Source organism: Grampus griseus, assembly GCF_964374135.1.
Source record: "Grampus griseus genome assembly, chromosome: 7".
Lineage (NCBI taxonomy): Eukaryota > Metazoa > Chordata > Mammalia > Artiodactyla > Delphinidae > Grampus > Grampus griseus.
The window spans coordinates 91,776,155-91,803,194 of NC_139001.1; the positions used below are offsets into that span (position 1 = coordinate 91,776,155).

General features: G+C 41.1%; 1 protein-coding gene across 1 annotated transcript in view; it reads right to left on the bottom strand.

The window, feature by feature from the left end:
* THSD7B (thrombospondin type 1 domain containing 7B) overlaps positions 1-27,040 on the bottom strand; it is a gene marked incomplete at both ends in the record, with an annotated part of 764,094 nt that overhangs the window by 381,107 nt on the left and 355,947 nt on the right. The window contains 2 exons of the mRNA XM_082658783.1: positions 17,509-17,624; positions 26,656-26,890. Coding sequence (XP_082514909.1) covers positions 17,509-17,624; positions 26,656-26,890 — 351 coding nt within the window. The remainder of the gene's footprint in view (positions 1-17,508; positions 17,625-26,655; positions 26,891-27,040) is intronic.

The following is a 27,040-nucleotide window of genomic DNA, read 5'->3' on the forward strand; positions in this document are numbered from 1 at the left end:
GTGGGTAATACCGTTGAGCCAACTCACAGGATAGTTGCTAGGAATGCCTAATTGAATGAGATTTAAAGCATTTTGTAAATTTTATATATATACACACACACACATACAGATATATATGTGGCCACTAAGCCACAGATATATATGGCCACTAAGCTTAATGCAAGCCTTTAACACAGATTTCAAAAGGAGCAACTCATGTTTGTATCTGCATAAACCATCAGGATGACAGTCGAGGCAAGTAGACATTTTCCTTCTATGGCAGGCACTCACAGAAGCCTATAGGCAATAGTTCTCATTTCTAGGGACTATCTCCAGTGTCCTCTACTTCCTATCCTCAACCACCAATGCACTTAAAACATCTCCAATTTGGAGAGCTAACCTTACAAATAGTGACTGGCCCTTCCTCTCTCTAAATATCGAAACTAACGCTTACACAGTTGATCTAGCTGTCAGTTTATTCCATGTGGTCCTTAACCCTGGCTGCATATTAGAATCTGAAAGGGTGCTGTTATAGACTCCTAACAGCCCTCAATCCAAACCATTTAAATCAGAATATCTCATGGGTGGAGCCCAAGCAACCGTCTATTTAAAAAAATCTCCAGGGCAGAGAACCATTGATGTAGCTCTTGGAGAGCTAGCATCTCCTATTCGTCCAATATGTAAAATAGGAAAGATAACGCAGCATGCTTAACCAAGCAATAGAAAACAAATGAGTACCAGCTAAATCATTACTGCTCTCGGCACATTTAAAAAATGCAGCCTGCCCTCTAGCTAAGTATGTCCTAATGGGTGTAATTAGAAATGTGTGCTATAAAGGAGGAGGGTTAACAACACTATAATGACGTGTTGCACTTGTCTTTTCTTTTTGCCAGTGTGTGAGGGAATGACGGGGATTTATTTTCCCCTCAACCTGACCCCTTTTCATTTTAGCAGATGAAATGTCTAGAGGCTGCCTGCCACAGGGCTACCTAATGTGTTCCACTCCGTCAGCATTAAGACTAAACTACACTGCAACGCCATATTGCACTGTATCCAGGCAGGCTTTTGGGGGGCACAGATGTCATCTAAGATACAAGCTCAAGATGTTGCTATCATTATTAGGCATGGATCCAGATTTATATATTAGAAAAATACTTTTAGATAAATACATGCTGCCCTATCCCGTTAATGCTTTACGCTTTCATGGACATGAAAGGATGATATTCACGCCCAGTATTGTGCTGACAGCTAAAAGACAGAAGGGTTTCCAGGTCAAGCTCATGTTTCATAGCATAGTAAGAACACAACTCAGGGGCACAAACTTCAGAGGCTTCAGAGATAGAAACTTCAGCTAGAAACTTCAGAACCTCAGATCCTTCAAACTTCTTACAAAAGTGAAATGTATCACTTGGCCATTTGCTGTATGGATGGAGTCTGCTATGTTGTAAATGCACCATCGCTCGTGACGGCTCAATCACATAAATCCTGGTTTCTGCAACTTTCTGCAACACCCTTTCCAGGATGTGTCTACATGTAAAAATTAATTTACCTGAAATGTAACCTGTGGGGAGTCAATCACACATTAATATCAGTTATGATATTAAACTTTTTGGTTTGGGAATCATGGTAAAACAAGTTAAAGAAAAATAAGTGTGAAGGCAAACCGACTGAAATAAAGTTTTTCATTCAACTATAAATATTAACACTAATTATCCCTTTTATGCATGAGGTACATGCTATCACCCGTCTTGCTGTTTTGTTTTGCAGTGTCAACCTAAAGTCACTACGTTTCGAAATTTCTTTTTTGGCTAAGTGTTGATGGAATAACAACACTAACTTTAGAATCAGGGAATCTAGAATCCCAGGTTTGTGAACTTGGGAAAATTACTTATCTCCTGGTGTCACAAAGGGAAATAATTAGAATACCTTCTTTGGGACTTTGAAGAAGAAGAATTAGATAAAGCGATGGATGTAAAGGCGTTAGTTCAGCGTTTGGCATCCGGTAAGTACATAAAATTGTTAATTGGTAGACAGGTTAGTGTGGTAGACAGGTTAGTGTGGAGGATAGGGTAAGTGCATTTCCTCTCCCTCTTCATCTATATAACCCCTCAGCTTTCTTTGAGACCCAACAGAGGATCATCTCTTTCAAGTCTTTCCCACCCAACCCTCACCCAAGGGGCCCTCCCGCCATGCTTCCTTCCCTCTGCTTCTACAAAATCTGTGCTGTATCCTATTGTCTTCTTGCCTCTTTCTGCCTCCAAACAGTAAGCCTCCTCAGGTCTTGTTGTAGCATGTAAACCTGGTAGACAACTAATGAATGATTGCTGAATAAATAAAAGGATGAATGAGTGACGGTCATGTCTGCATGAACATATAAACATCGACCAAATATTTATTTTCTTAAAAGGGAAGTTGGAGATATTAGTTTCTACCCATAAGGCAGAGAACATGTCTGGAGAAACTCTGCTGGCATCGGAAAAAACAGATTGCTGGAGAAGTTTGTTTTTTAATTTATTTGAAAATGCTTATCTTTTTAAATTTTGGAAATTTTCAAACATATTAAGTACACCCAATGTATCCATCCATCAGCTGCAAAAATTACATGCCAAGCTTGTTTCATCTATACCCCTACCCACTCATTCACACCCAAATTATTTCAGAGAACATTCTGACATCATATAATTTCATCTGTAAATATTTCAGGATAGATTTATAAAAGATAAGGGCTCTTTTATAAACAAAACCATAGGAACACTATCATACATAGAAATATTAATACCAATTACGCTAAAATACTTATAAACACCCAACTGTCATTGAGCTGCAATTTGGGTCCAGTTGTTAACTGGGCTACAATTGGCTGATATGTCCTATAGGAGCCTCCTCCTTTTCTTTTTGTTTCCTTTGCAATTCTCTTTGAAATGAGTTAAAAATATTTTATGAATGCATTGTTTAAAAATTGGACAGTAAGGAAAAATTTTGGAGTACTGGCTTTTGGGAAAATTTCTCCATTGCTTTTAATGGATGTCATAAATCAGGGAACAAGAGACAAAGCCTGTGGCCAGAGTATTCTCCCCTACACACATACACATGCGCGCGCGTGCGCGCACGCAAAAAGCCTGAATCCCTTAGTGTGTGGACTGGGAAATCACCTGTTTTGACAGAGAGAAAAGTGGGGTGCTTGTCTGTCTTGCCCTTGGTTCTAGAAGGAATAGAAAAAAAAGAAGTCACCCAGAGATTTGCTAATCAGATGCCTACAATTAATATACGTGTGGAGCTGGAATTTTCACTATTCTCTCTGGAAGCAGAATACATAAGACGTAACTGTTCATAAGGTGTTCTGGATTATTCTGGAAGTGGAATACTGAAATCCTCTAGGGAGGAGATACTGTTCTAGAAATTGAGAATACAGCAAAAGAAAAACATTATTCCTGTACTCATAGACTTTACGTTCTAGTGGAGGGAGACAAATAGAAAATAAGTGTCACATGTTTAGTGTTTCATACGGCAATTAAATGATGTGCAAAAAGCCAAAAAACAAAACAGAACAAAGCAAAATGTAGAAGGGAGTGCTAGGGAATGTGTGTGTGTGTTAGGGGGTAATTTTAAACTTAAAAGCCTCAATGAAATCATTCCCATTTTTCAGGTCAGAGAACGGAGGCACCGAGAGGTTTGGTACCTTGTCCAAGGTGCCAGTAAAGTGATAGAGAGAAGACGTGAAACCCAAGCAGTCTGGGTCCTGAGCCTGTGTTCTTACCTGCTTTGCTTTGCTGTCACCCTCCCCCACTTCGTTGCAAATCCCTCTGCTCCTTCAACATTCTCAGCCACCTGCAAGAATTGCAATCCAATACAACGGTAATCCAATAATCTGGGTTAATGTCATAGTCACGGGGTATGACAACTGTTCCCAGGAATCAAAACTCCAAGTCAGTTAGGATCCTTGGCCCCTAGAGGAAGCCTATGAGCGCCAGGACCAGCATCATGGGCATATGATCCGTGCGGGTTCACATGGGCTCAGTGGGGCTCTTGGTTTAATGCTCTCCCGCAGCTAAAAAGTGCTAGTAGTTTTTCAGCAAGGCACTCACGTTTTCGTTTTGCACTGGGCCCTGCAAATTATATTGCTGGTCCCTGCTAAGAACAGATGATGGTAATGTGGTGAATTAGTGAGAACCTCTTTGTCTTCGGGCTCATTATCCTCTTTGGAAGTATATACTCAGAGAGGTGACTAGGAAGGGTTTGCTCCATCCTGGAGTTGACAGTTGCTTATTGTGTGTTTCTCTCTTAGCACTGAAATATCTCGAGCCAGAAAGGATTTACATAATAATCCAGTTACGTGAACTCCACAGGATGGGCGAAGAACTCAGTACACACCGGGTCATGAAGACATGCTATTAAACAATGTTGAGTTATGGAAATTTATATGCTTACCTACACATTTTATTTTTATTCAAGAAAACAGATTCTCCTCATTTCTTGGCCAGATAATTGAATAGCCTCATACTTTTCCCAGTGGTTTCCAATGCTGTTTAACTTCATAATTTTCTGTACTATTTTTTTCCCCTAAAACACGAGTCTGATTTTATCACACCCATGCTTAAAATTTAACTTGTCTATCAGAATTCCAGGTAATGTCCATACTTCTAAGAAAGGCACAAATCTCTTCATGAGCTGGCTCCCGCATGTCTCTCTAGCCCTATTTCTTATCACTCTCCCATATGAACTATGCAACTGAAGCATCACAAGCTACCTGTAACTCATTTAATTAAAATGGATTTTCATGCTGCCAAGCCTCTTCACACACATCCCCTCTTCTATCTTTAAGATACTTGTAGTCCATGTTAACCTGGAAACTCCTGATCTACCAAATCTTGTCTCCTCTAACCACTTAGCTAAAGCAAGACACCCTCCTCCTGGCTACTTAATACCCTGTGCTCATTCTTCTTATAAAAGAATATGTTTACATACTTGAATCCCCTAATAAAAAGCCCCCCGATTAAAGTAACCTCATCTTATTCATCTTAATGCTACTAGCAGTTGGCACAAAACTTGGTATAGTCAGCCCTATGCAAAGCTTCCCTGAATGAATGATACCTTCATCCATTATCATTCATTCAATAACCCTTTAGGCACTTACTTTGTGGCAGCGTTTCAGTGTTTCTAAACAGTGAACAAGACAAAGAGCTTATGAGTTTCTAAACAGTGAACAAGACATAGAGCTTATGTTCTAGCTGGGAGACTGGGCAGTGCAGTGAAGAAACTAACACGGGGTGATGAACAAGAAAGAGAAGGGGAAGAAGGTGATTTCTAAGGTAGTCAGACAAAGACTCTCTGAGATATGGCATCTGAACTGAAAACAAAGCGTTGATCAAAAGGCACCCATGCTAAAGGCTGGGAGAAGAACACCTTAGGGAGAAGGAATAGCAAATGAAAGTCTGAGCAAGATAGAACAAGCGTGGTCAGAAAGGAGGCCAGGGAATTCCCTGGGGGTCCAGTGGTTAGGACTGCACGCTTTCACTGCTGAGGGTCCGGGTTCAATCCCTAGTTGAGGAACTAAGATCCAACAAGCTGCACGGCACGGCCAAAAAAAAATATTTTTTAAAAAAGAAAGGAGGCGAACATAACCACAGGAATTTAAACAGTGGAAGGTAGGGCTTGAGTTCACAAAGTCGCCTATTAGAAAGAGACGGTGACAGCGGGGCCTCCTGATGATTTCGACCATGTGAGGGGAGGTCCACTTCCACAGCCCTCATCATCCCTGGACCCTCCCTACCTCCCGTACTTACGTCTCCTTTGGGAAGGATAAGTGGCCCCTAAATCATGACTTTGCGAGAAAGAAGTGTACAGACATGGCTCTTCTTTCTCTCGCCTTCTCTTTCTTCGGGATACATCTGCTCGGAGGATGCACGTATTCTGATCTGCTTTTAACCAGACTCATTCAAGTTTTTAGGTGTCCAGCAGGGGCTGTGATCTGGTAGTTAAGCCTGTCTAATTCTTTTTTTTTTCTTTTTTTTTTTTTTGCGGTATGCAGGCCTCTCACTGTTGTGTGGCCTCTCCCATTGCAGAGCACAGGCTCCAGACGCGCAGGCTCAGTGGCCATGGCTCATGGGCCCAGCCGCTACGTGGCATGTGGGATCTTCCCGGACCGGGGCACGAACCCGTGTCCCCTGCATCGGCAGGTGGACTCTCAACCACTGCGCCACCAGGGAAGCCCAAGTCTGTCTAATTCTAGGGTTGAGAATGAGCTAATATTTTGATCTCCCTCTGCTTTGACGAACTCAATTGTCACTGAATTTGGGAGGGGGGAAATAGGTGAGAAAAGATAGACACCCCCCCTCAAAGTCTAAAACCCCATGTGAGCTTGTTGGTCACGTAAAATGTTATTTCATGTTCCATGCAATGTATTACAATATATATTTACCAAACTCTATTATTGTCCTGCTAGAAGAGTGTGTCTCTCTCTCTTTCTCCCTCTCTCATTTTCTCCTCACACATATGTGCACACACACACACACACACACACCACTAAGTATCTTCTGTTTATAAAATTAACAATTTTTGTGGCTTGAGCTTGAGTACTCACAAATCCTACAATTTACCCAAGGAAGGCAAAGTATGAATCAGAGGACAACGTGGGTATTCTCAACTGAGCAACTATTGCTGAGGTAGCCTCTTCACGTAGGATAAGAAAACCCTAGGGAGCAAGCTGGCTTATAAACTCTGTAGTTCCAAGTTGACATATTAAGATCACAACATTTAACTCTAACTCTAGGCTTTGTTTTAGTAATACAAATTAAATCATTCATAAATCTACCACCAGGAGTCAAAAACCAATGAGTCAAAACCTCCTGAAACCACGCTTTCATTGAAAGTCATCTTAAAATTGGACCAAAGCCAAGGAAGTGAAAAATAATTAATTCATTCTTTTTAATTGTAGAAAACGATTTAATAAACTGAAAGTAACACTCCAGCTAAAGCAAAACTAATTTATTCTATTTCTTTGTAGAAAGTACACTGAAAGTCTAAAAATAAACTTCTAATTAGAATGGGTACCTTGATTTCTAAAAGGCAACTCACTCACCTCTATAGGGAAATAAGGATTACATTGTGTTGCATTGTATTGTCTGAAGAGAATTCTAGAGATATGAGAAAGAAACCAGACGGAAGTAAAAACATTTTGACAACAAAGAGCATTCACATTCAAGGAAACACAGACTTTTGCTAACCATAAACCATTATGAACATCATGTAAGCCACAGGATTTATTTATGGTAATGTAGCTTGACTGTTGAATGAAGAGAAATAGTGTTTGAAAGCAACTTTTAGATGCAGACTAGAAGGCATAACAGTGGATTCCAGGTGTAAAAGACAGAAGAACCTCATGCATCAAATCTACATTCGATTCTTTTGTTTGCTTTTTTATTGATTTGATTTTGTTTGGTATGTTAGCTTTTTTTTTTTTTTTTTTTTTTACAGTACGCGGACCTCTCACTGCTGTGGCCTCTCCCGTTGCAGAGCATAAGCTCCGGACACGCAGGCTCAGCGGCCATGGCTCACGGGCCCAGCCGCTCCGCGGCACGTGGGATCCTCCCGGACCGGGGCACAAACCTGTGTCCCCTGCATCGGCAGGCGGACTCTCAACCACTGTGCCACCAGGGAAGCCCCGCTTTTTTTTTTAAAGACAGCCAAGACAACACTGTTTACGATAGACAATGGATAGGAACAATAGCATACGTATTTTGATATGAATTCAAAGTACACGGAGACTCCATATTTTGTTTGTTTGAAGTAAACTTTCTGGCTCAGATCACGCCCAGGGTGAGTGCCTTCTCCCTCCTCCCAGTTTCTGTTCTACATGAAGCTGTCATTCGAGTGCATTTATAACCCCTGGAGCTTCATTTTCCTTTTCTAGATTTCTACTTAATTTACGACAGCTCTCTTCCTGAGCTGAAGCTTTGAAGTGAAAAGAGGATGATGTTTGTGGTGGAAGCAGGCGGGCAGGTTCTGCACTCCTCTGCCTATATATAGTTCAGCACTGAGAGGGATGGACAGAAACCTAAGGAAGTGAAGGGAGTCAGGGTCTGAGTTCTCTCCCAAAGGGCTGAGCATGGGTGTCCTGGAGAGGCTGGTCTCAGCGGTGAACAATCAGTGTCCCTATCGGTTCCTGCTGCCTTCCAGCGCCACTGTCCCCTTCCCCTTCTAGATGCCTCCTGACCTGAAGGGGGCTGATGAATCCACGGGCTGCTGCGTGATTGAAGGACCAATCTGATACAAACTGGGCCATCAGACTCTCTTACTTGGTAAGCCGAATAAAGACCCTGAAGGGAAGGAAGCTTCTGTGGGTGCTGGGTTCTTGACTTCCCCGGTGTTTTGTAGAGTAAGGACTAGAGAGCCATTCTTGGGCTCTATAACTGCTACTTATGAGAGTAGAGATTCAAAGGAAGCCTGTTAGAAGGGGCAGGACAGCAGGTATACACAGAGAAGCAGAGATGGAAGAATCACACTGATTCTGACAGTTGAAGAGAGAACCCTCAGCTCCTGTTTGCATTTCTAGTTATTATATGTCCATAAATGTTCTTTTTCTTATTTTCGGACATCTGTGAGATTTCCTGTTCTAACTTCCCAATAAGCCTCTTTTTACTTACTGTAGATTGGAAAGCTTCACAGAAAAACCTTTGATTCTTGAAAACCAAAATAGACTTGATTAGAACAATATTGTAGAGGGAAGTTACATCTTTTTTAAAGAATCCATTGGCTCATAGTTAAATTAAATATTTCTACAGGTCAGTGGTCCTCAAAGGTTAATGTTTCTTAAAATGACTAAGGCAGTTGGTTTGAAAATGCAGATCTGGAGGCCCCAATCCTGACTTCAAAATCAGAATCTCTTAGGGTTTTAACAAGCATTCCAGGTAATTCTGAGCTAGAATTCCATGGGCCACACTTTTAGAAACTTGTTCAAACTATTCTAATTTTTATCCCTTAAACAATCCAGGCCACTGAAAGACTGCACATGACCATAATTCTGCATTTCAATATTATACCCTTCAGTCATATATTAAAAAGACTCTATGACTTTAATGCACTTCCTATAGACATATTGCCTCAGTTGATGACCTCAGTTAAAATGTGGAGTTCCAATAGGAAATTACTTGTAGGAATTAGCAATCAAATAGCCTTTGCTTCCCTTAAGATACTCATACGACTTCATTGAAATATTAATAACCCAAAGAACAGACTGACTGCACAAAAGAATGACTGAATGAATGAGTGAGTGAATGAATGAATGAATACAAGGGATGGAATGTGTTTCCACTTTAACCACATTTGCCAGGAAACCAGAGACAGATTTGATTCCCGAAATCCCACATCTTCTATTGCCGCCATCATCACGTGTTACAAAAGATATTCAGTTGTAAAGGCAGATCACCTTTCCTTTTAGCAGTCTGTTAGGTTTTGCTTAAGCACGTACGTTCTAACTAGCATCCATTTATTTGACACAGATATACTGAATTCTATTCTGTTTTAAGTTTCTTATGAGGCATTTTGGGAGAGAAAACTGAAAACGGTTTAGCTCTCAAAGACTTCGTGTCTCTTCGGAGAGACCCAAAACACGTTTACCGAGAGTGAGAATGCAAGCCGTTCAGACAGCGTTATGAGACTCAGGAGTGAGAAGTGGTTATTTCCAGCAGAAGGATCAGGGCAAGTTCTCTGGAGAAGGTAGGGCTTTACATCTGGTAAGACGGGCAATGAGTAGAGATGAGAAAGATACTCTAGGCAGAGTGGAATTCTGATTTTCCTTACTACCTTTTCTCACAGCTCCTTGAATCTCTGCAGAGCGCATACTATATTTTGTAACTGCATATTCATTTAGGCAATTATATATTCGAGGCCTCCATCTTCCGTCACTAGACAGCACTCACCACAGCAGACGGCTGTGTGTGTTTTCCTCACCACTTTACACCTATACTTACAGTACTTAGCACAGCGTCTAGAACACAGTGATGGTTCAGCAAATATCTGCTACCGAATGAGAGCCTAGGCTTCCTCGTGCTTTTGCCATTTATTCGTTTTGCAATCTTGGGACCCATAGCTAAGCCTCTATGTCCTCCTATGTAAGATGGGGTCATAATAGTCCCTTCCATATAGACATGAGGTAACAAATAGGACACTGTATGTCAATAAATTATAGCTATTATCACTTTGATAGGAAGAGGCAGTGATGTGAAGCAAAGTAGAAGTTACAGGCTTTTAGCAATAAGCGTTTGAACTTGCCTGGATTTTTTTCCCTGTAACTTTACAGGCTCACCAGGCAAAGCAGTGTAGCAAGTTTAATTTAAACTGGGTATTTGGACCTGGTCTTTGCTCCTGTTGGACGAGGTGGCCAGGAGGACCTCCCTTGAAGATCGCGTTCTTCTTTTATGGAATAGGACTAACAGAACGGCTGTTCCTGTATCACGAAACTGTCCTGATGGTCAATGAGAGAGCACACGTGAAAGCTCTGTGTGACCGATCTGTGCTGTACAGAGCCTGTGCCTCAGGATTGAGAGTACCTGGCTGTGAATCCTTGAATTGCTAGTAAACAAGCAAGATGAGCTGTGCCTCTGTGAAAACAGGGCTTGTTGTGGCATGAAAACAGGCAGTCCCTCAGGTCAGAGAAATCTGGATTCCAACCCTGGCTCTAGATCTACCACCTGGGGCCACTGGAGGAAGTAACGAAAAATCCCAGCTGGCGATACTGTGAACTCCAGGTCCCTGTAAATACACATCAATCTCTGGTCCAGAAAGAAGGGGGGCTAGAGGGTAGGAGGAAGAGTGTGGACTGAGAAGGCGACCCAGTCAGCTATTAAGTGGACTAACATTCGCTCTGAGCAAGGGGTGTAGGTAACGCCCGCCCTCTGAGCAGCAGCTCCCCTCATAACCCAGTGGTGTTCTGAGTACTGGGGCTATGTAGTGATCTCTAGGCTTTAAATTATAGACTAAAGGGGACACATCCTCCCCAATGGAGCCTATAAAAACAACGGCACCTATACTCTGTGTATTGGGGTTGTGGCTTGGGATGTATATGTAAGATACACATCTTATTTTATTTAGTTTTTCAAAAACACTTGGGAATAGAAAACATCCAAAATTTATAGAGGTTGTAACTTAGATTTAAATTAAGTCACTTTCTCAAGGAAAGTCATTAGATGATTATATTGCCTTCAACACTATTTTGGGGGCTGGTGTTCCAGGACCCAAATCTTCATTACTCAAACACAATAGACTCTTCATTCTTTTTTTTTTTAAACAATTCCTAAGATTTTTAAAAATTAATTAATTAATTTATTTTTGGCTGCGTTGAGTCTTCGTTGCTGCACGTGGGCTTTCTCTAGTTGTGGCAAGTGGGGGCTACTCTTAGTTGCGATGTGCAGGCTTCTCATTACGGTGGCTTCTCTTGTTGCGGAGCACAGGCTCTAGGCGGGCAGGCTTCAGTAGTTGTGGCGTGCGGGCTCAGTAGTTGTGGCTTGCGGGCTCTAGAGTGCAGGCTCAGTAGTTGCGGTGCAGGGGCTTAGTTGCTCCGCGGCATGTGGTATCTTCCTGGACCAGGCCTCGAACCCATGTCCCTGCACTGGCAGGCAGATTCTTAACCACTGCGCCACCAGGGAAGTCCCGACTCTTCATTCTTTGGGTATAAATTAGTACTCCATCCTCTATTTCCCAGGTGGAGAAAAGTATAGATGATGGGCCTTAGGGGGGAAGGAAGGGACCATATGCACTTGAAAGGAGTAAGTAAAGAGACAGGCTGATGCTAGTATGCCTTTGAGTGGGAGAAAGGTGATTTTTGACCTATTTGACATTCTGAATGACCAATACCTTTTCCCCTAACTGGCCTGGACGCACTGAACACTCTGTTAATGCTTTGATTTCATCTAAATGGAAGCAAAATCTTTAGGAATTAGAGCTGGTAGTAGGACAGATATGGAGTTCATTTAGTCATTCATTCAGCAACAATTACTAAACACCCATCATGTGCCTTCTAGATTTTATAATCTAAGAAAAATACAGACATGGAAACAAGTGCATTATACCAGCACATGGATGACTAGATAATGCAGGATAGCAACAAAATAAAAGACAAGTTCCCCAGTCTTAAGGAACTTACATCATCATCATCATCAAAATTGCTGCCACGTGTCCTATTCTCATTTAATCCTATGAATTGGGTGCCAATATTATCTCATTTTAGAAAGGAGAAAACTGAAACACAACAAAGTTTAAAGTGCATCTAATACGACTTGTACAGCAAAGATCGGATTTGAACCAAGGAAGTCTAACTTGAGGTGCCGTGTTCTTAACCACTAAATAGTACACCACCTGGACATTAAAAAAACATGACAGTCTTTGACACTGGAAACTCAAGACGTAACTCCAGGAGGTTTGATGCAGGAGCAAAGGATCCCACCAAATAAAGTTGCCTAGCAATTTCCAGCAGTAGTTTGCCTTCGGCCTTCCTATTACCATGACACTGCTCGCCAGCAGGCCCCCTAGAGATGAAAGTTAAAGGAGCTCCCTCAGCCTTAAATTATTAAGACTGACAAATAATTAATCATTAGCTCCATGGTTTCTAGGAATTTACAGGAAGACCTATTTTGAATATGCCACATTTTATCTACTCAAGTGTCTAATAACTTTACCTCTTACATATTTTTCCCTTCCATGGAAGTGATATACACATCTGGGCATCATGACAAAATTAGCCACTGGCAGTAAAAAGGGGGATAACAGTAAAACAAGGGTGGCCATGAGCTGATGGTAATTTTTACTTGGTGATGGCTGTATAAGAGTGCATTCTATTAATCAGTAATATTTTATATTAGCATTATATTAATTTATGTAGATGTCTGAAATTTGTATTATTAAATGTTGAAAATATAAAGTGAGCTCCTTTAAAGGTAGCTTGAGAGAAATCTTGGAAAATCAGTACTGATTTGTGACTTTAAAGTAAAAACATTAAATGGGATAGTTATGAGATCAGTGGCCAAGATAATTAATTTCCAATACTACCCAAGCAAACAGTTATCAATGATAATTGATAAATGTATGTGAAGATACCCTGAAAGGATAAAGCACTAAATGAGCGTGCCTCATCCCTGCCCACGTATAAGAGTCACTTATGGTGAGTTTTAATACTGCAAACGTCCCTTCAACGTGAAGAGATTCTAACGTGGGATGAGGTGAGGCATCTGTGTATTGAAAAAAACTCCATGGGGCTACCTCTACAATGAACAAACTGTAGCTATTATTAGGTAAACGGTACTGAGTAGTTATGCAGGTATTTGCGTTATAGGCTGAAGGAAGAATAGAGAAATTAGTAAGAACATCACCAAAGAATGGTTCTTGACCATTTGGCTAATTTTTTGCTGGGACTTAAAATTTGGAGAGTCCACAGGAGTGCCACAGCTTGATAGTTATTTGATTTGCTTCGAAGAATGTGGGACCACCATTCATCCTTTAAGGAGAGACTCAGATGAACAGGAACAAGAAGACAGGAAGCAAGGCTAGCCACTAGCTAGAGATTGTTCATGGCTTGAGAATACTTTTAAGTTGTAAGGATTTTTAGATCATGAACACAGCCAGAAGCAAATAAAACCTCATGGAACTCACCCATTACTAACACACAAATCACTCCTGGTACACTCTGCCCCTGGGAAACCACCTTGGCTTTCTGAGAGGTTTAGAATGGATTTGGTTTGGGATTCACATAATCAAGGGATTCTCTGGTCATACCAAAAACCTATTAAATCGTAATACCTTGGAGGAGGCCCCATGCATTGGGATATTTAAGAAATCTCTAGGTGATTCCGTTGTGCTGCCAAATTTAGGGACTAGGAGTCTAAGCTCTTCTCCACTTTGATGACTCAACCTGAAACCACAGGTGCAAAAGAGTTCCCCCATCCTCATTAGTGGAGGTTGCCACCTACTCAGGCCCATCCTTCTCTTGATCTCTCAGTTTAGGTTAAGCCACTTCACTCCACCCCACACCCCAATCTACCTGTGTCCCCACCTGTTGGTCTGTCCCTAGTCCACTCTTTTCACTTTATAACTTTGGCCATGTCATTGCCTTGCTAAAAAATGCCTAACCCCACCTCTACCTGGAGCTTTGTAATCAACATACAGGTTATCACCTTGGAGCTTGTAGAAAGGTCTAATTCCAGGTCCAGGTATACTGAATTAGAACTTACATTTTAATTAGATCCCCCAGGGACTTGTAAAAGCATTTCATTTCGACAAGTACTGCTTTAAGACACTATTTCCCAAAGTATCTTTTGAAGGATGTTCCCAAGAACAGAGAATCTACTGCCTGGATTCAAAACCACACTCTTCTCTCTCTTCACAGGACATCTGTCCATTCAAAACATATTAATTGAGTGACAACTATACCTTTTACTATGCTGGGTTTAGAGGATCTAGTGGTGAAGATGACAGAAGTGGTCCCTGCACTTGTGGACGTACACTCTAGCAAAGGCAACAGGATGCTGTGGGATGACCTCGTTAGTAAGGTGCATGGGGAGGGTCTACTGCGGTCTAGGAGATGAACACAACGTTCCTGGGGAAAGGCTGCTACAGCAGGTCCCTGCTGATCTAGAGGTCGGAGGACCAAGAAGGAGGCGCAGCTGAACACAGCTCCAGCACCACACAGGGCAGGTGCAAAGGCTTGGAACGACGATAGAATTGCCTGCCCCATGCCTACCCCACACAAGGCACTGAGGGCTCTAAGTACTTTCCTTATATGTAGGTGTGGTTATTAACTCTGTTTCACAGATGAGGAAACTGAGGCACAGAGAGATTAAGTAATGCAGCCACCGTCACAGAGCTAAACTTGGGACTCAAAATCCTGGCCATCTGGCTCCAGCACCTCTGTGCTTAGCCATCATACTCTACCATGCCTGAGCCGGGAAGAATATGAGGCATTCAAGAAGCTGAAAAACAGGCTGTATGCCCAGAGTTCAAGTAGCACTCGTTCATGGATCGATGATCCTTTTTTATCTTAAGGGAGGAAATACATCACCATTCAGTGGCAGCTTCTTACAACGCAAATTTTTGGAAACATCCCATAGTTATTGAGTCAGAATATCTAGTCATGGAGCTGAACATCTGCATTTTAATACTGCTTCCAGGTGATTCAGAATCAATAAAGTTTGAGAACCATAGATTTAGCTGTACAATTTCCTCCTATAATCTCCTCCCTAACACCATCTCCCCTAATTAACCCATAGTTATTTAAAAAAATATGGGTCCCAAAGTATAAACTAAACACGAGGGTAAACAGTATTGAAGCGGAAAGCTGGAAGAAATCTGAAAACGGAATCAATGCTCCTCCTGGTTGCTGGCTGCCAGGCTGTGAAAAGAATTATCTAGGCTCAAACAATTGGAGGTAAAAAGAGACCACAGAGGCTTAAAACTATTTTCATTACAATGCTAACCATGTAAATAACTAGTTGAATCCCTGGAAGTTGTAGTAAAATCTAAAATTGCTGGAAGAGCAATTCTTTCACATGCCCTATGATTCCTCCATCCTTAGGCAGCACTAGGAGAAGATGCTCATGCAGCAGAGAGAATTTTCTCGAATACAGAATGCATGCAATAGCAGTAGCTGAAGTAATCTCTGGCCACTGGGGCATATGGGCTCAACAGAACTAATATGCCTCCTTAAGTGTCAGGGGACCCTGACAGCTCTAACACCAATATCTGGCTGCCAGTAGGGTATTCTTTTTAATTCAGCCTTTTCCTTTCTTAAAACCATTTAACAGAAGAATTATGTTAATCTCTTATGAGGACGAAACTAAAAGAAATAGCTGAACTTCAATAAACCTCCATCATCATAGCTTATTTTATCTTCTTGCATTTTCCCAATGTTTATCTTTAAGAGCTTGAATGTTTTGCGGGTACATTACTATTAAAATTTCAAAAGCCAACCTGCTAGATGTTACCTTTCAAATGGTTCAGAATAGAGATCACAGCTTTTCTGTCCTACTCTGTCTGGAAATGACATTCCCCTGGCTACTCTACAAACCCTGTTTATCCAGATCAATCAGTTTGAATTTTCATTTAAGAAAATAAGTTTTGGAGCACCTCTGGAAGAGACTGCTATCTCCACCCCTCAAAAGATCAGATAAATATTCCGCTGTATTTTCAAAGCTCTTTTGTATTCCACACATTTAGTTCTGATTCTATCCATAAGCAAAGTTTACTGGATGCTACTCGGTTAACACTGACAAAGGACAGTTGAAATGGCAGTTAGAAAACCTTATGCAGGTGCCTCATCACGGAAATACAAGATACCGATGATGATCATCTCCAAGAGCTGTCATAATCCCCTTGCCAATCACTGAGAGGTGGTTTGAAGCGGCAGGCAGATCTGTGTCAATAGTGGCTATATTGTCATGCCACCGCCACGAAGATGTGGGAGTCAAAGAGCAACTGGGGGATCCTAGATGCACAGGGCCGGAATTTTCCGAGGAAAAGTGTTAGTAATCTCAATCTTTGTGGCAGGTTGTCTCTTCGCAGAACTGCATGCTTCCCTCTCCCTTCTTGCAGGAGGCTAGTGCAGAGATACAGTGAGAGCCAGGCCATGCTTGAGAGGACGTGACAGCCAAGACAAGGCCAGGGAGGTGTGGATAAGACCCATTTTACTCTGAGCACTAGGGTCAATATTCTTCCGTCCTTCCTTTTCCTGGATGTGCCTTTTCTTGCTATGGCAGTGGTATGAGTCATAGGACCAAGGCTAGGGTGTCAGACTAGGGGAAACGGACCAAGTTATGAAGTTTAGGTCTTAGGCCAGAACGGAACTTTGGGACTAGGAGTTTTTGGATCTCCACATGGACTAGCTCCATCACGGGACTGAAATAAGTGTAGGGGAAAAGACCTGTTCTAAGAAAGGCAGTAATTTTACAAAGGTTCTCCTGTGTGTTTATTAGGACTTAGCTATTAAGTATCCTGGATCACAGCACTCCAAATACACCCAGATGTATAAAACATCACCGTTAAGAGTAAAGAAATAGAAATCATATATTGCCAATGTCTGTACCTGTTCAACACTTTTTAATGTATTGGCCCCTATTCTTCTATAGGCTTATATAATTTATCAGTGATGTGCATATAGCGTTTAAGGCCCTACATTCTAATGAAGATGCCTGGAGTCAGGCTTAAGCACACAGGAGCCACAAAGGAACTGTGATGGTATTCATGCTTTATGAGGAACCACGTTTGAATGGCTGTTCAAAATGCCACAACAGGGTTAATAGAAGATGAGGACCCCTACAACACACACGTGTAAAATAATGGCATGTAATATGTTTTCCCTGCCACATCTTAATGGATCTGTAAATCCAAGACTTCATTTACAAATGTTACAAACTTTGCTCCCAGGGTGACATGCAAATGGAAAAGAAGGGAGCCCCCATACCACCATCTCTCGCTTATTTAGCAGTGGGAGAGGCTTTCAGGAGATCAGGAAGGAAAGAAAACACTAAGAAAATAGCATCCACCTACCTGGTTGGCACAGCCTCGGGCAGGGCGTCCACTCACTGAAGGCGGTCACAAGACAGTCTTTTTTGCACGGGAGCAGGCAAGGGCGTACTGTTTCCGGCCGAGTAGATTCCGGACATCTGCCAATGTGAAGAGACCAGATCAATATTTCCTGGAGAAGGTAAGTGGTTTAGCCTAGACCATAGGATTTCAGAACTGAAAACACTGAGACCCTGTTGTTCCTTTTATAGATGTGGGAAGAAAGACCCAGGAGGAGAAGCTACTTGCCCAAGGGCTCAGAGCCAGAGGCAGAGCACAAAACAGACTTCATCTCTCTTGATCCAGAGACCAAAATAGTTTTCACTGGACCAGGAAAGGAATAACAATCGCTGAAACCAATGAAAGACAAATCCTAAGTGAATTTCTCCCCATTGCATGAATTCAAATAACATTTGATTTTTTTCAGAGTGGACAAATCTGATACATTTTTTGAAAAGTGTTTTATCCAGGGTAATACATCAATTCAGTGATATTGTACAAGGCAACATATGGATATACTGGGAAACAAAAAACAGTGAAGACCACTGAAAATAATATACATATTTGATAATTAGCATGATTTTAGAATACTGAAGTATTGGCAGGTGTCTTTTTAGAACATGTAAATTGATGAGTTAGAATAAGCAAGACATGAGAATAGTATGTTTGTTTGCAAATAACAAACACACTAACAAGCATTAACAAGAGAAACATTTCAATTCTGCTATTTTGCTGATAATGTAATGTTCAGACTTGGGAGGAAAGTAGTCAGTGGATTCATAATCACTTGGAAGAACTAAAGTCTCAGAAAATGGCAAGCAAGTTTTTGTTTTTGTTTTTTGCGGTATGCAGGCCTCTCACTGCTGTGGCCTCTCCCGTTGTGGAGCACAGGCTCGCGACGCACAGGCTCAGCGGCCATGGCTCACGGGCCCAGCTGCTCCGCGGCACATGGGATCTTCCCGGATCGGGGCACGAACCCGCGTCCCCTGCATCGGCAGGCGGACTCCCAACCACTGCACCACCAGGGAAGCCCAAGTTTTTATTTTTATTTGCATGCTTATCTGCTTATTTTTATGAGTGCAGGGGGCTAAAATCCACATTTATTATCTTATAAAACAGTGATATGCTAAGAGGAAAAACAGGAAAGCACTCTACAACTTATATTTGCATTTTAAAATTCTGTTTCCTATAAATTTCTTATAAAGTACAGAGATACAGTGTGTACAAAGCCTGATAGCATGAACTTTGGTATTGGATAGTCAGTGGTGAGTGAAGTGCTTTTCCCACATTCTTTCACTTATTCCTAAGGACCGCAGTGAAAGGCATTATAATCTTCATTTTCAGATGATAAACTGAGGTGCTGAAAGAATAAGTAATGGATCCAAAATCACATGGATTAAATAAATTAAATTATTAGTAATTTAATAAAGTATTGATTATCAATAAATTATTAGTGGCATTATTATTAATCATCCTTAATACACACAAAAAATTGTCTATCAAATAGATCAATTCAATGAACCTAAAAATAGAAAGAAAAAAGAGTGTCTTTAGAGGAAATAGCATTATTTAAAAAAGATACTCTGGTAAGGAAAATTTATGTCATACTTTAGTAGAACTAGCAAAAAACACTAAACTCATTCCCAAGTCCTTTGTTCGTACCCTGAAAGCTCCTAAAATTAAATTGAACCGCTATTTATTCTATCTCCTCTCCAATCTCTCCTGGTATCTAGCTGGAAATGAAAGTACAACATGAGGAATGTCATTTTCCTGTGTGCTCAGCGGGGCAGCAGGGCTTGGGGGTGCAGGGACCCAGCTAGGACACACTCACTCAGACATCCACAAATAGCTCAGAAATGCTTGCGGTGCTGGTTTGGTTTCAGGCTTTCTGGGAGGGTGGCTTTTTCTGCAGGGACTTTGTTCGCTTCAATTAGCAGTAGGTGTTAATCTCTTTTCTAAAAAATGTTTTAGATATACCTTTATTGAGGTAGAACTGATACAGAAAGAACTGCACCTATTTAATGTGCATAATTTGATGAATTTGGACATATGCAAACACCTGTGATACCATCTCCACAATCAAGGTAATAGACATATCCAACACCTCCCAAAGTGTTCTTGTGTCTCTTGGTTTTTGTTTTTATTTTTTTTGTGTGTGTGGTGTTAATCTCTTTTGGGGAACTGATATTGCCTACTTTTCAATTTATACTTTATTAACAGCACTCACAATAAATATTCACTGGGCACCATGTCAACTCTTCGTGACATGGTGCCCTGTCTCTATCTGTGTTCTTCTTCTAGATCCACAAGCAAGAAACGGTATCATACCCTCAATGGCAAAGGTCAAGCTCAGGTCACACTGCTTTTATAGAGACCACGAACTGAGGGCTTTCCTGAAATGTGATCCCTGGTCTGATAGGTGCCAAATATTCTCTTAGGAGTGAAACTGTCTTTTTGTTCATTTCTTTCCCAATAATGTTGACCTTTTCATTAGAGGTTCAACTTCCTCCTCCCTTCTATTTACATGCTGTCTACCTCTTCCAGGATCATCACATTTCTTTTTTTTTCTTTTTTTTATGATTCAATTAAAATATATCTGCATACAACGTTTCAAAATTACATTTTTTTTGTATATAGTCCTATCTATACTCTTGAGATAATGTACATACCAATAAAAGATAAATTAAAAAATGAGAATCAGAACTGTAGGGTTAAAATTGGTTTGAAAAGTCATTTACCCCAACCTCTCATCTGACTTTTCTTTTTTTTTAAATTTTATTTATTTTTTTATACAGCAGGTTCTTATTAGTCATCAATTCTATACACATCAGTATATACATGTCAATCCCAATCGCCCAATTCATCACACCACCATCCCCACCCCCCTGCCGCTTCCCCCCTTGGCGTCCATACGTTTGTTCTCTACATCTGTGTCTCAACTTCTGCCCTGCAAACCGATTCATCTGTACCATTTTTCTAGGTTCCACATATATGAGTTAATATATGATATTTGTTTTTCTCTTTCTGACTTACTTCACTCTGTATGAGAGTCTCTAGATCCATCCACGTCTCAACAAATGACCCAATTTCGTTCCTTTTAATGGCTGAGTAATATTCCATTGTATATATGTATCACAACTTCTCTATTCATTCATCAGTCAATGGGCATTTAGGTTGCTTCCATGACCTGGCTATTGTAAATAGTGCTGCAATGAACATTGGGGTGCATGTGTCTTTTTGAATTATGGTTTTCTTTGGGTATATGCCCAGTAGTGGGATTGCTGGATCATATGGTAATTCTATTTTTAGTTTTTTAAGGAACCTCCATACTGTTCTCCATAGTGGCTGTATCAATTTCCATTCCCACCAACAGTGCAAGAGGGTTCCCTTTTCTCCACACCCTCTCCAGCATTTGTTGTTTGTAGATTTTCTGATGATGCCCATTCTAACTGGTGTGAAGTGATACCTCATTGTTGTCCCAGAGGTCTCTTAGGCTGTCTTCATTTCTTTTCATTCTTTTATCTTTATTCTGTTCCGCAGCAGTGAATTCCACCATTCTGTCTTCCAGGTCACTTATCCGTTCTTCTGCCTCAGCTATTCTGCCATTGATTCCTTTTAGTGTAGTTTTCATTTCAGTTACTGTATTGTTCATCTCTGTTTGTTTGTTCTTTAATTCTTCTAGGTCTTTGTTAAACATTTCTTGCATCTTCTCGATCTTTGCCTCCATTGTTTTTCCGAGGTCCTGGATCATCTTCACTACCATTATTCTGAATTCTTTTTCTGGATGTTTGCCTATCTCCACTTCATTTAGTTGTTTTTCTGGGGTTTTATCTTGTTCCTTCATCTGGTACATAGCCCTCTGCCTTTTCATCTTGTCTATCTTTCTGTGAATGTGGTTTTTGTTCCACAGGCTGCAGCATTGTAGTTCTTCTTGCTTCTGCTGTCTGCTCTCTGGTGGATGAGGCTATCTAAGAGGCTTGTGGAAGTTTCCTGATGGGAGGGACTGGTGGTGGGTAGAGCTGGCTGTTGCTCTGGTGGGCAGAGCTCAGTAAAACTTTAATTCTCTTGACTACTGATGGGTGGGGCTGGGCTCCCTCCCTGTTGGGTGTTTGGCCTGAGGCGACCCAACACTGGAGCCTACCCGGGCTCTTTGGTGTGGCTAATGGCAGACTCTGGGAGGGCTCACGCCAAGGAGTACTTCCCAGAACTTCTGTTGCCAGCGTCCTTGTCCTCACGGTGAGACAGAGCCACCCCCCGCCTCTGCAGGAGACCCTCCAACACTAGCAGGTAGGTCTGGTTCAGTCTCCTATGGGGTCACTGCTCCTTCCCCTAGGTCCCGATGTGCACACTACTTTGTGTGTGCCCTCCAAGAGTGGAGTCTCTGTTTCCCCCAGTCCTGTCGAAGTCCTGCAATCAAATCCCACTAGGCTTCAAAGTCTGATTCTCTAGAAATTCCTCCTCCTGTTGCCGGACCCCCAGGTTGGGAAGCCTGACGTGGGGCTCAGAACCTTCACTCCAGTGGGTGGATTTCTGTGGTAAAATTGTTCTCCAGTCTGTGATTCACCCACCCAGCAGTTATGGGATTTGATTTTACTGTGATTGCACCCCTCCTACCGTCTGACTGTGGCTTCTCCTTTGTCTTTGGATGTGGGGTATCTTTTTTGGTGAGTTCCAGTGTCTTCCTGTTGATGACTGTCCAGCAGCTAGTTGTGATTCTGGTGTTCTCACAAGAGGGGGTGAGAACACGTCCTTCTACTCCGCCATCTTGGTTGGGATCATCACATTTCTAATTTTCCTAAATTTACTCTTAATCTCCAAAAACACTCTCCTTGACTATTAGCAACTTATGTGTCCTCCACTTCTAAACACTATAATGTTTATTTTCTGTATTGTTTATTGTCACTGATTAAAAAAAAAAAACCTTTTGATATCTTCTGCGTTGCTGGTTTTCTGTGTGTGTGTGTTTGTGCGTGTCTGCATGCACATGGGCATGCGTTATACATACACTAATTTTGAATGCCTTGATGGTAGAATTCCATCTCATACCATATCTTAAAAATACCAGATCTTAATGCTGTGTTAAGTATTTAGTAACAGTAAGTGAATGATTGACAAGTATTCTATGCTGTGGAGGCTGAAGACAGATCTCTGGGAATATTAGGCAAATTTATCCAGCCATTTTCAAAACAAAACTGAAGCCTTGAAAAGCAGGGTAACATACGGATTCATGTTTTAGTGAGTAAACACAGTATGGCTTCTTGCCTTTTGTCATAATTTATACTTCCTGCTCTCGTGCAACACTCTGATTCTAGATTGGCAATACTCTTGTTAAAAGGGTGAATATACTTCATTTCAACACATATATTTTCCTGGACTTGCAGTGGAGTAATGACTGCCTCTTGGTCACGCTGTAGGTTTTAGTTCCTGTGCTGAAATGCATCAAACTGAGCTACAAAGATCTGCCATTTCTCAGTTATGTGTCCATAATCATGAGGCAGACACTGTGCTCCATCTCCGGGAGCAGTCCTCCAACCCAGGGACTGAGGGACCATCTCAACCTGCCAACTTTTTAAACATTAAATGTGTAAACGGAGCTCGCCATTACTATATCTCACCAAATGCCCAGCGTTTTCCCATGAAAGGCAGAAAGTGTTTTACGTGACCTTTGGATGGCTTTGAGTTGTGTGATTTAAATCTTTATTATTATTTTTTGCACACTACAACTGAAAAAATATACATTGGGTAGTGAAACAAAACCAACAAAATCCCCCAAATATCCCAACAAGCTCTCACTTCTGTTTGAGTTGTGTCCTAGCTAGTCCTCATTTTCTGATATGATCAGTTCTATTACTCATGCTATGGTAACATTCTCACCTATACAATTACGTGGAAACCAGAACACCAACCCTGGGAAGCAAGACCTTGCAAGGAATTCTGTGCATCCCCGTGCAGTGGGTTTAGAGATAAAACATATCACGACAGCCCATCCAATTCATGGAGACATGCTTCTTTTTTCTACTGTGAAGGCCGCTCTTTCTTTAGGATATTTTCTTTTTCTTTCCTCTTTCTATTGCCATTACCCTCACCCCAAGGGTTTCACAAATGGAGGGAAATTTTTTCCACTGCAATAGCTTTCACATAAAAAAGAGCAAGAGCATATTATTCTGAAAGGGCAAGGCAAAGGAGACTTTCTCTTGCTGATTATCTCACTATTTCACTGTGTGCTTCACTGGACACTAGGTATTATTTTCTTAGCTCAATTAATCTCATTGACCTCAAGAATTTTAATTAACTTTACTTAAGTCAATGCAGGCTCCTCTTGTTTAGCAGGATCCTTTGGAGACATACAGTAAGAATTAAAACTAGGTTGTTAAGTCTCCAGCCTCATTAAAAGTGCAAAAAGTAATCAGCAATGTCTTTCTGTGTGTGTGTGTGTGTGTGTGTGTGTTAGGGAAAACATCTGTGCAATTCATTTTTCTATGTTGGAAAACCGAGTAAAACTGGAGGTTATTCACTGTAATAATATTTTAGTCTTACTTATGTAGATTATCGAATAAAAGCATATGCATTTGTGAATTATGCTTTAAACTATCAACTTTTGGCCCTGTGGTTTTTCTGGTCACAAAATATCATTAAGTTAACATCTGTATAAGCTGATGGGCTCAGAGACTTTAATAAAAAATTGTCATTCAATATAATCATGGGGCTAGACGAGGAGGTACAGGGCTATTTGAACACATAACCCATCCCCTCATGTCCAAATAGCCTTTAAAGTGTGATGATAATGTATTTGGTGGTTGTAAGTCTCAATTCTAATGCTTCTTTACTAAGAAAAAAAACAAATTACATTCATATCAAGTGGAATTTTCCTGTTGTGGTTCAGAGGTAAAAGTTTTGTGGAAGGGAGAAGATCAGACTTCGGGAATGCTAAATTTTCTCATCACTCTAAAGAATAATAATTTGCTGCATTTCACATAGCATTTATTCCTATACCTAAGCTATATTTATTTCTATTTGTATATTCAAGCTAATATTTCATGCATCTTTTTTTAAGCAGTTGAAAATTTACCTCATAAAAATGAACATTATCAGGGCTGCAGTACTTTTCAAGATAAAAGGAGTTCTCTTGCCTGCATAGTATCTTTGTAAGCCTTTTAGGATTGTACCATAACCCCATGAATTAGATTATCACCTGATCCAAGTGATACGCAAACATTATTGTCCATGTTTGGCTATATCGGCCCATTGACCCAATCGGTCCACATGGTATTGTGGATACCAGGTAAGTTGAAACACACAAGTGATATAAATTGATGCTCCAAAAATATCACAAGCAATTTAGAGTTGGATGCTAAAGCAGAAATAACGTTTACGAGTTAATAAGAGCAGAAGGTCATACGTATGATCTGTTCATTACTCTTCAAGGCAGTCCCCTTTGGCAAACTTTATCATGGTAGATAAAATATTTTTTCTTAAAGCAAAGGATAAACGTCAGCTTCTCAAACTTCTGCAATTCATATCCATTCCCCGTCAACCCCTTTTACTTTCCTACACACAGGTCTAATTAATTCATGACTTCTAAAAATGTTTATGGACAATAGCTACATGCCAGATACTGTTCTAAAATCTGCAGTGGCAACAATGAAGACTATCCAGCCCCAGCCCTCTGGAAGCCACATTGAGGAGGAGAAAAAGAGGAAGTCTTACTGACTGTGCTTCCCTTCAAGTCATAGTCATCTTCCCTTGCATTTTCATAGCCACCTGCTCATCAAATGCTCCAAAACCAGCAGTATCTAGCCAGTCTGCCCTATATCTGCCGTTAGCAGTTCATTTCCGTAACTGAGCTTCTATGACCTTCCTTACACACAGCTGAAGCGGCTTCCATAGCAGTGTGGATAAGGCCCAGAGCCCGTCATCATGGGGCCCCCAAGATGAAATTAATCAGGTGTCTGAGTTGCCCATGACAGCAACACAAATTGGACTGAATTAGGCAGAAGAGCAAATGTAGTTGCCTATGTTGCCAGGAAAGGCAGGAGTGTACTTAGGGGGGCTGGGACCAGGGCTTGATGCTGCCAGCATTTGTTCTGCTTCAGTTTCTGCCTCTTTCTGAGCATCAGCTTTACTCTCTCCTCCTGCTTTTTCCACCAGGCATGACCATGGCTATGGCAACCCTCCATCCATATACTTAGAACATCATGAATAGAAAGAAGAGAGGGTTTCATTTTCCCAACTTAAAGATTCCTGGGAAACAGCTCTAAGTTGCCTAGCTTGTGACACTAGACCAAAGCTCGCACCAGCCCATCCTGTTGACCCACCACTACTGTGGCTGGAGTAGGGGTCTTTCATCACTTGAAGGGAACTAGTTCAAACATGGCCACTTGGAAATCTCTATGGACAGGCCAGTTACCCAGTCTCTGTATATGACTTAGGTGCCTTACATTTTCTCTTCCATGAGCCTTCCTGCAGGGACTTGAGGAAGAGTTATGTCTTCTCATTTAGTCTATGTGGGAGAAGAAACTCCCACAGCTGAGTTCTCCAGTCAATTACTCTTCTTCCTCTCTCTCTTGCAATTGTTCCTGACCCCTTTTGATATCTATATCCTAGTCCTCATGTCCAAATTCTCCTACAGTTTTTTAAAAATTTACATCTCCATGTGCAGAGTATAGCAGGTATGAGATTGTAAACCTACTTGAGGGTATGGATTTAGTCTATTCAAAATATCTATATGGATTCATCGCTCACTGCGGACAAGGTCCATGAGATCTAAAGAACAGTATAACACGGCCCCATAGTTTCAAAGTGCATGACCTACCTTCTTGTGGAACTAGTCTTATGTAATTGAAAAAGAGCCCAAAATATTGATATCAGCTCTAGAAAGTTTGATGACTCAAGCAGATTCAATATTTGTGGGCATTATATTTACTGTTCTCCATTAATTAATGCATACATAACAAAAAAGTGTCTACCTTTGGTTGAGGCACATTTTTTAGTCTTTAAGAGTCAAAAAAACAAAACAAAAATCTCTTACTCTAGCACAGACTGAGACATATTCAGTGCATGAAAAATGTTTCTGACTAAAAATACTCAACTATGCAATAGTCCTATGCACTTTCAATTAATTATTGATAATACCTTTTTGTCATCACTTGTCCCACGTGACTCTTGACACAGAAGACCCTCCGCATCTGAACGCCCACACCACATGTAGCTTCTCCATTCCAGCCAATGGTTGCATTAAGGGCAGTTACCAATGTGTCTTCAGAACAGGGGCCCCAAGCTGATGTCTCCCAGTAGAGTTGCATACAGGAATGGTCATTGCACGAACGATATTCTTGGAGGGTCTGACTAGGGGGGCATGGTTTTCCACCTGCAAAAATCAAAATAAAAAATAATACAGAGTTGTTGCTGTTATCACCATGTTGCTGTTGCTGTTGTTACTGCCATTCTTATTTTTTGTTGTTTTTACTGTTTTAATGGTCTAGAAAGACAGCATTTTGATACAATCTTCCAAAGGACT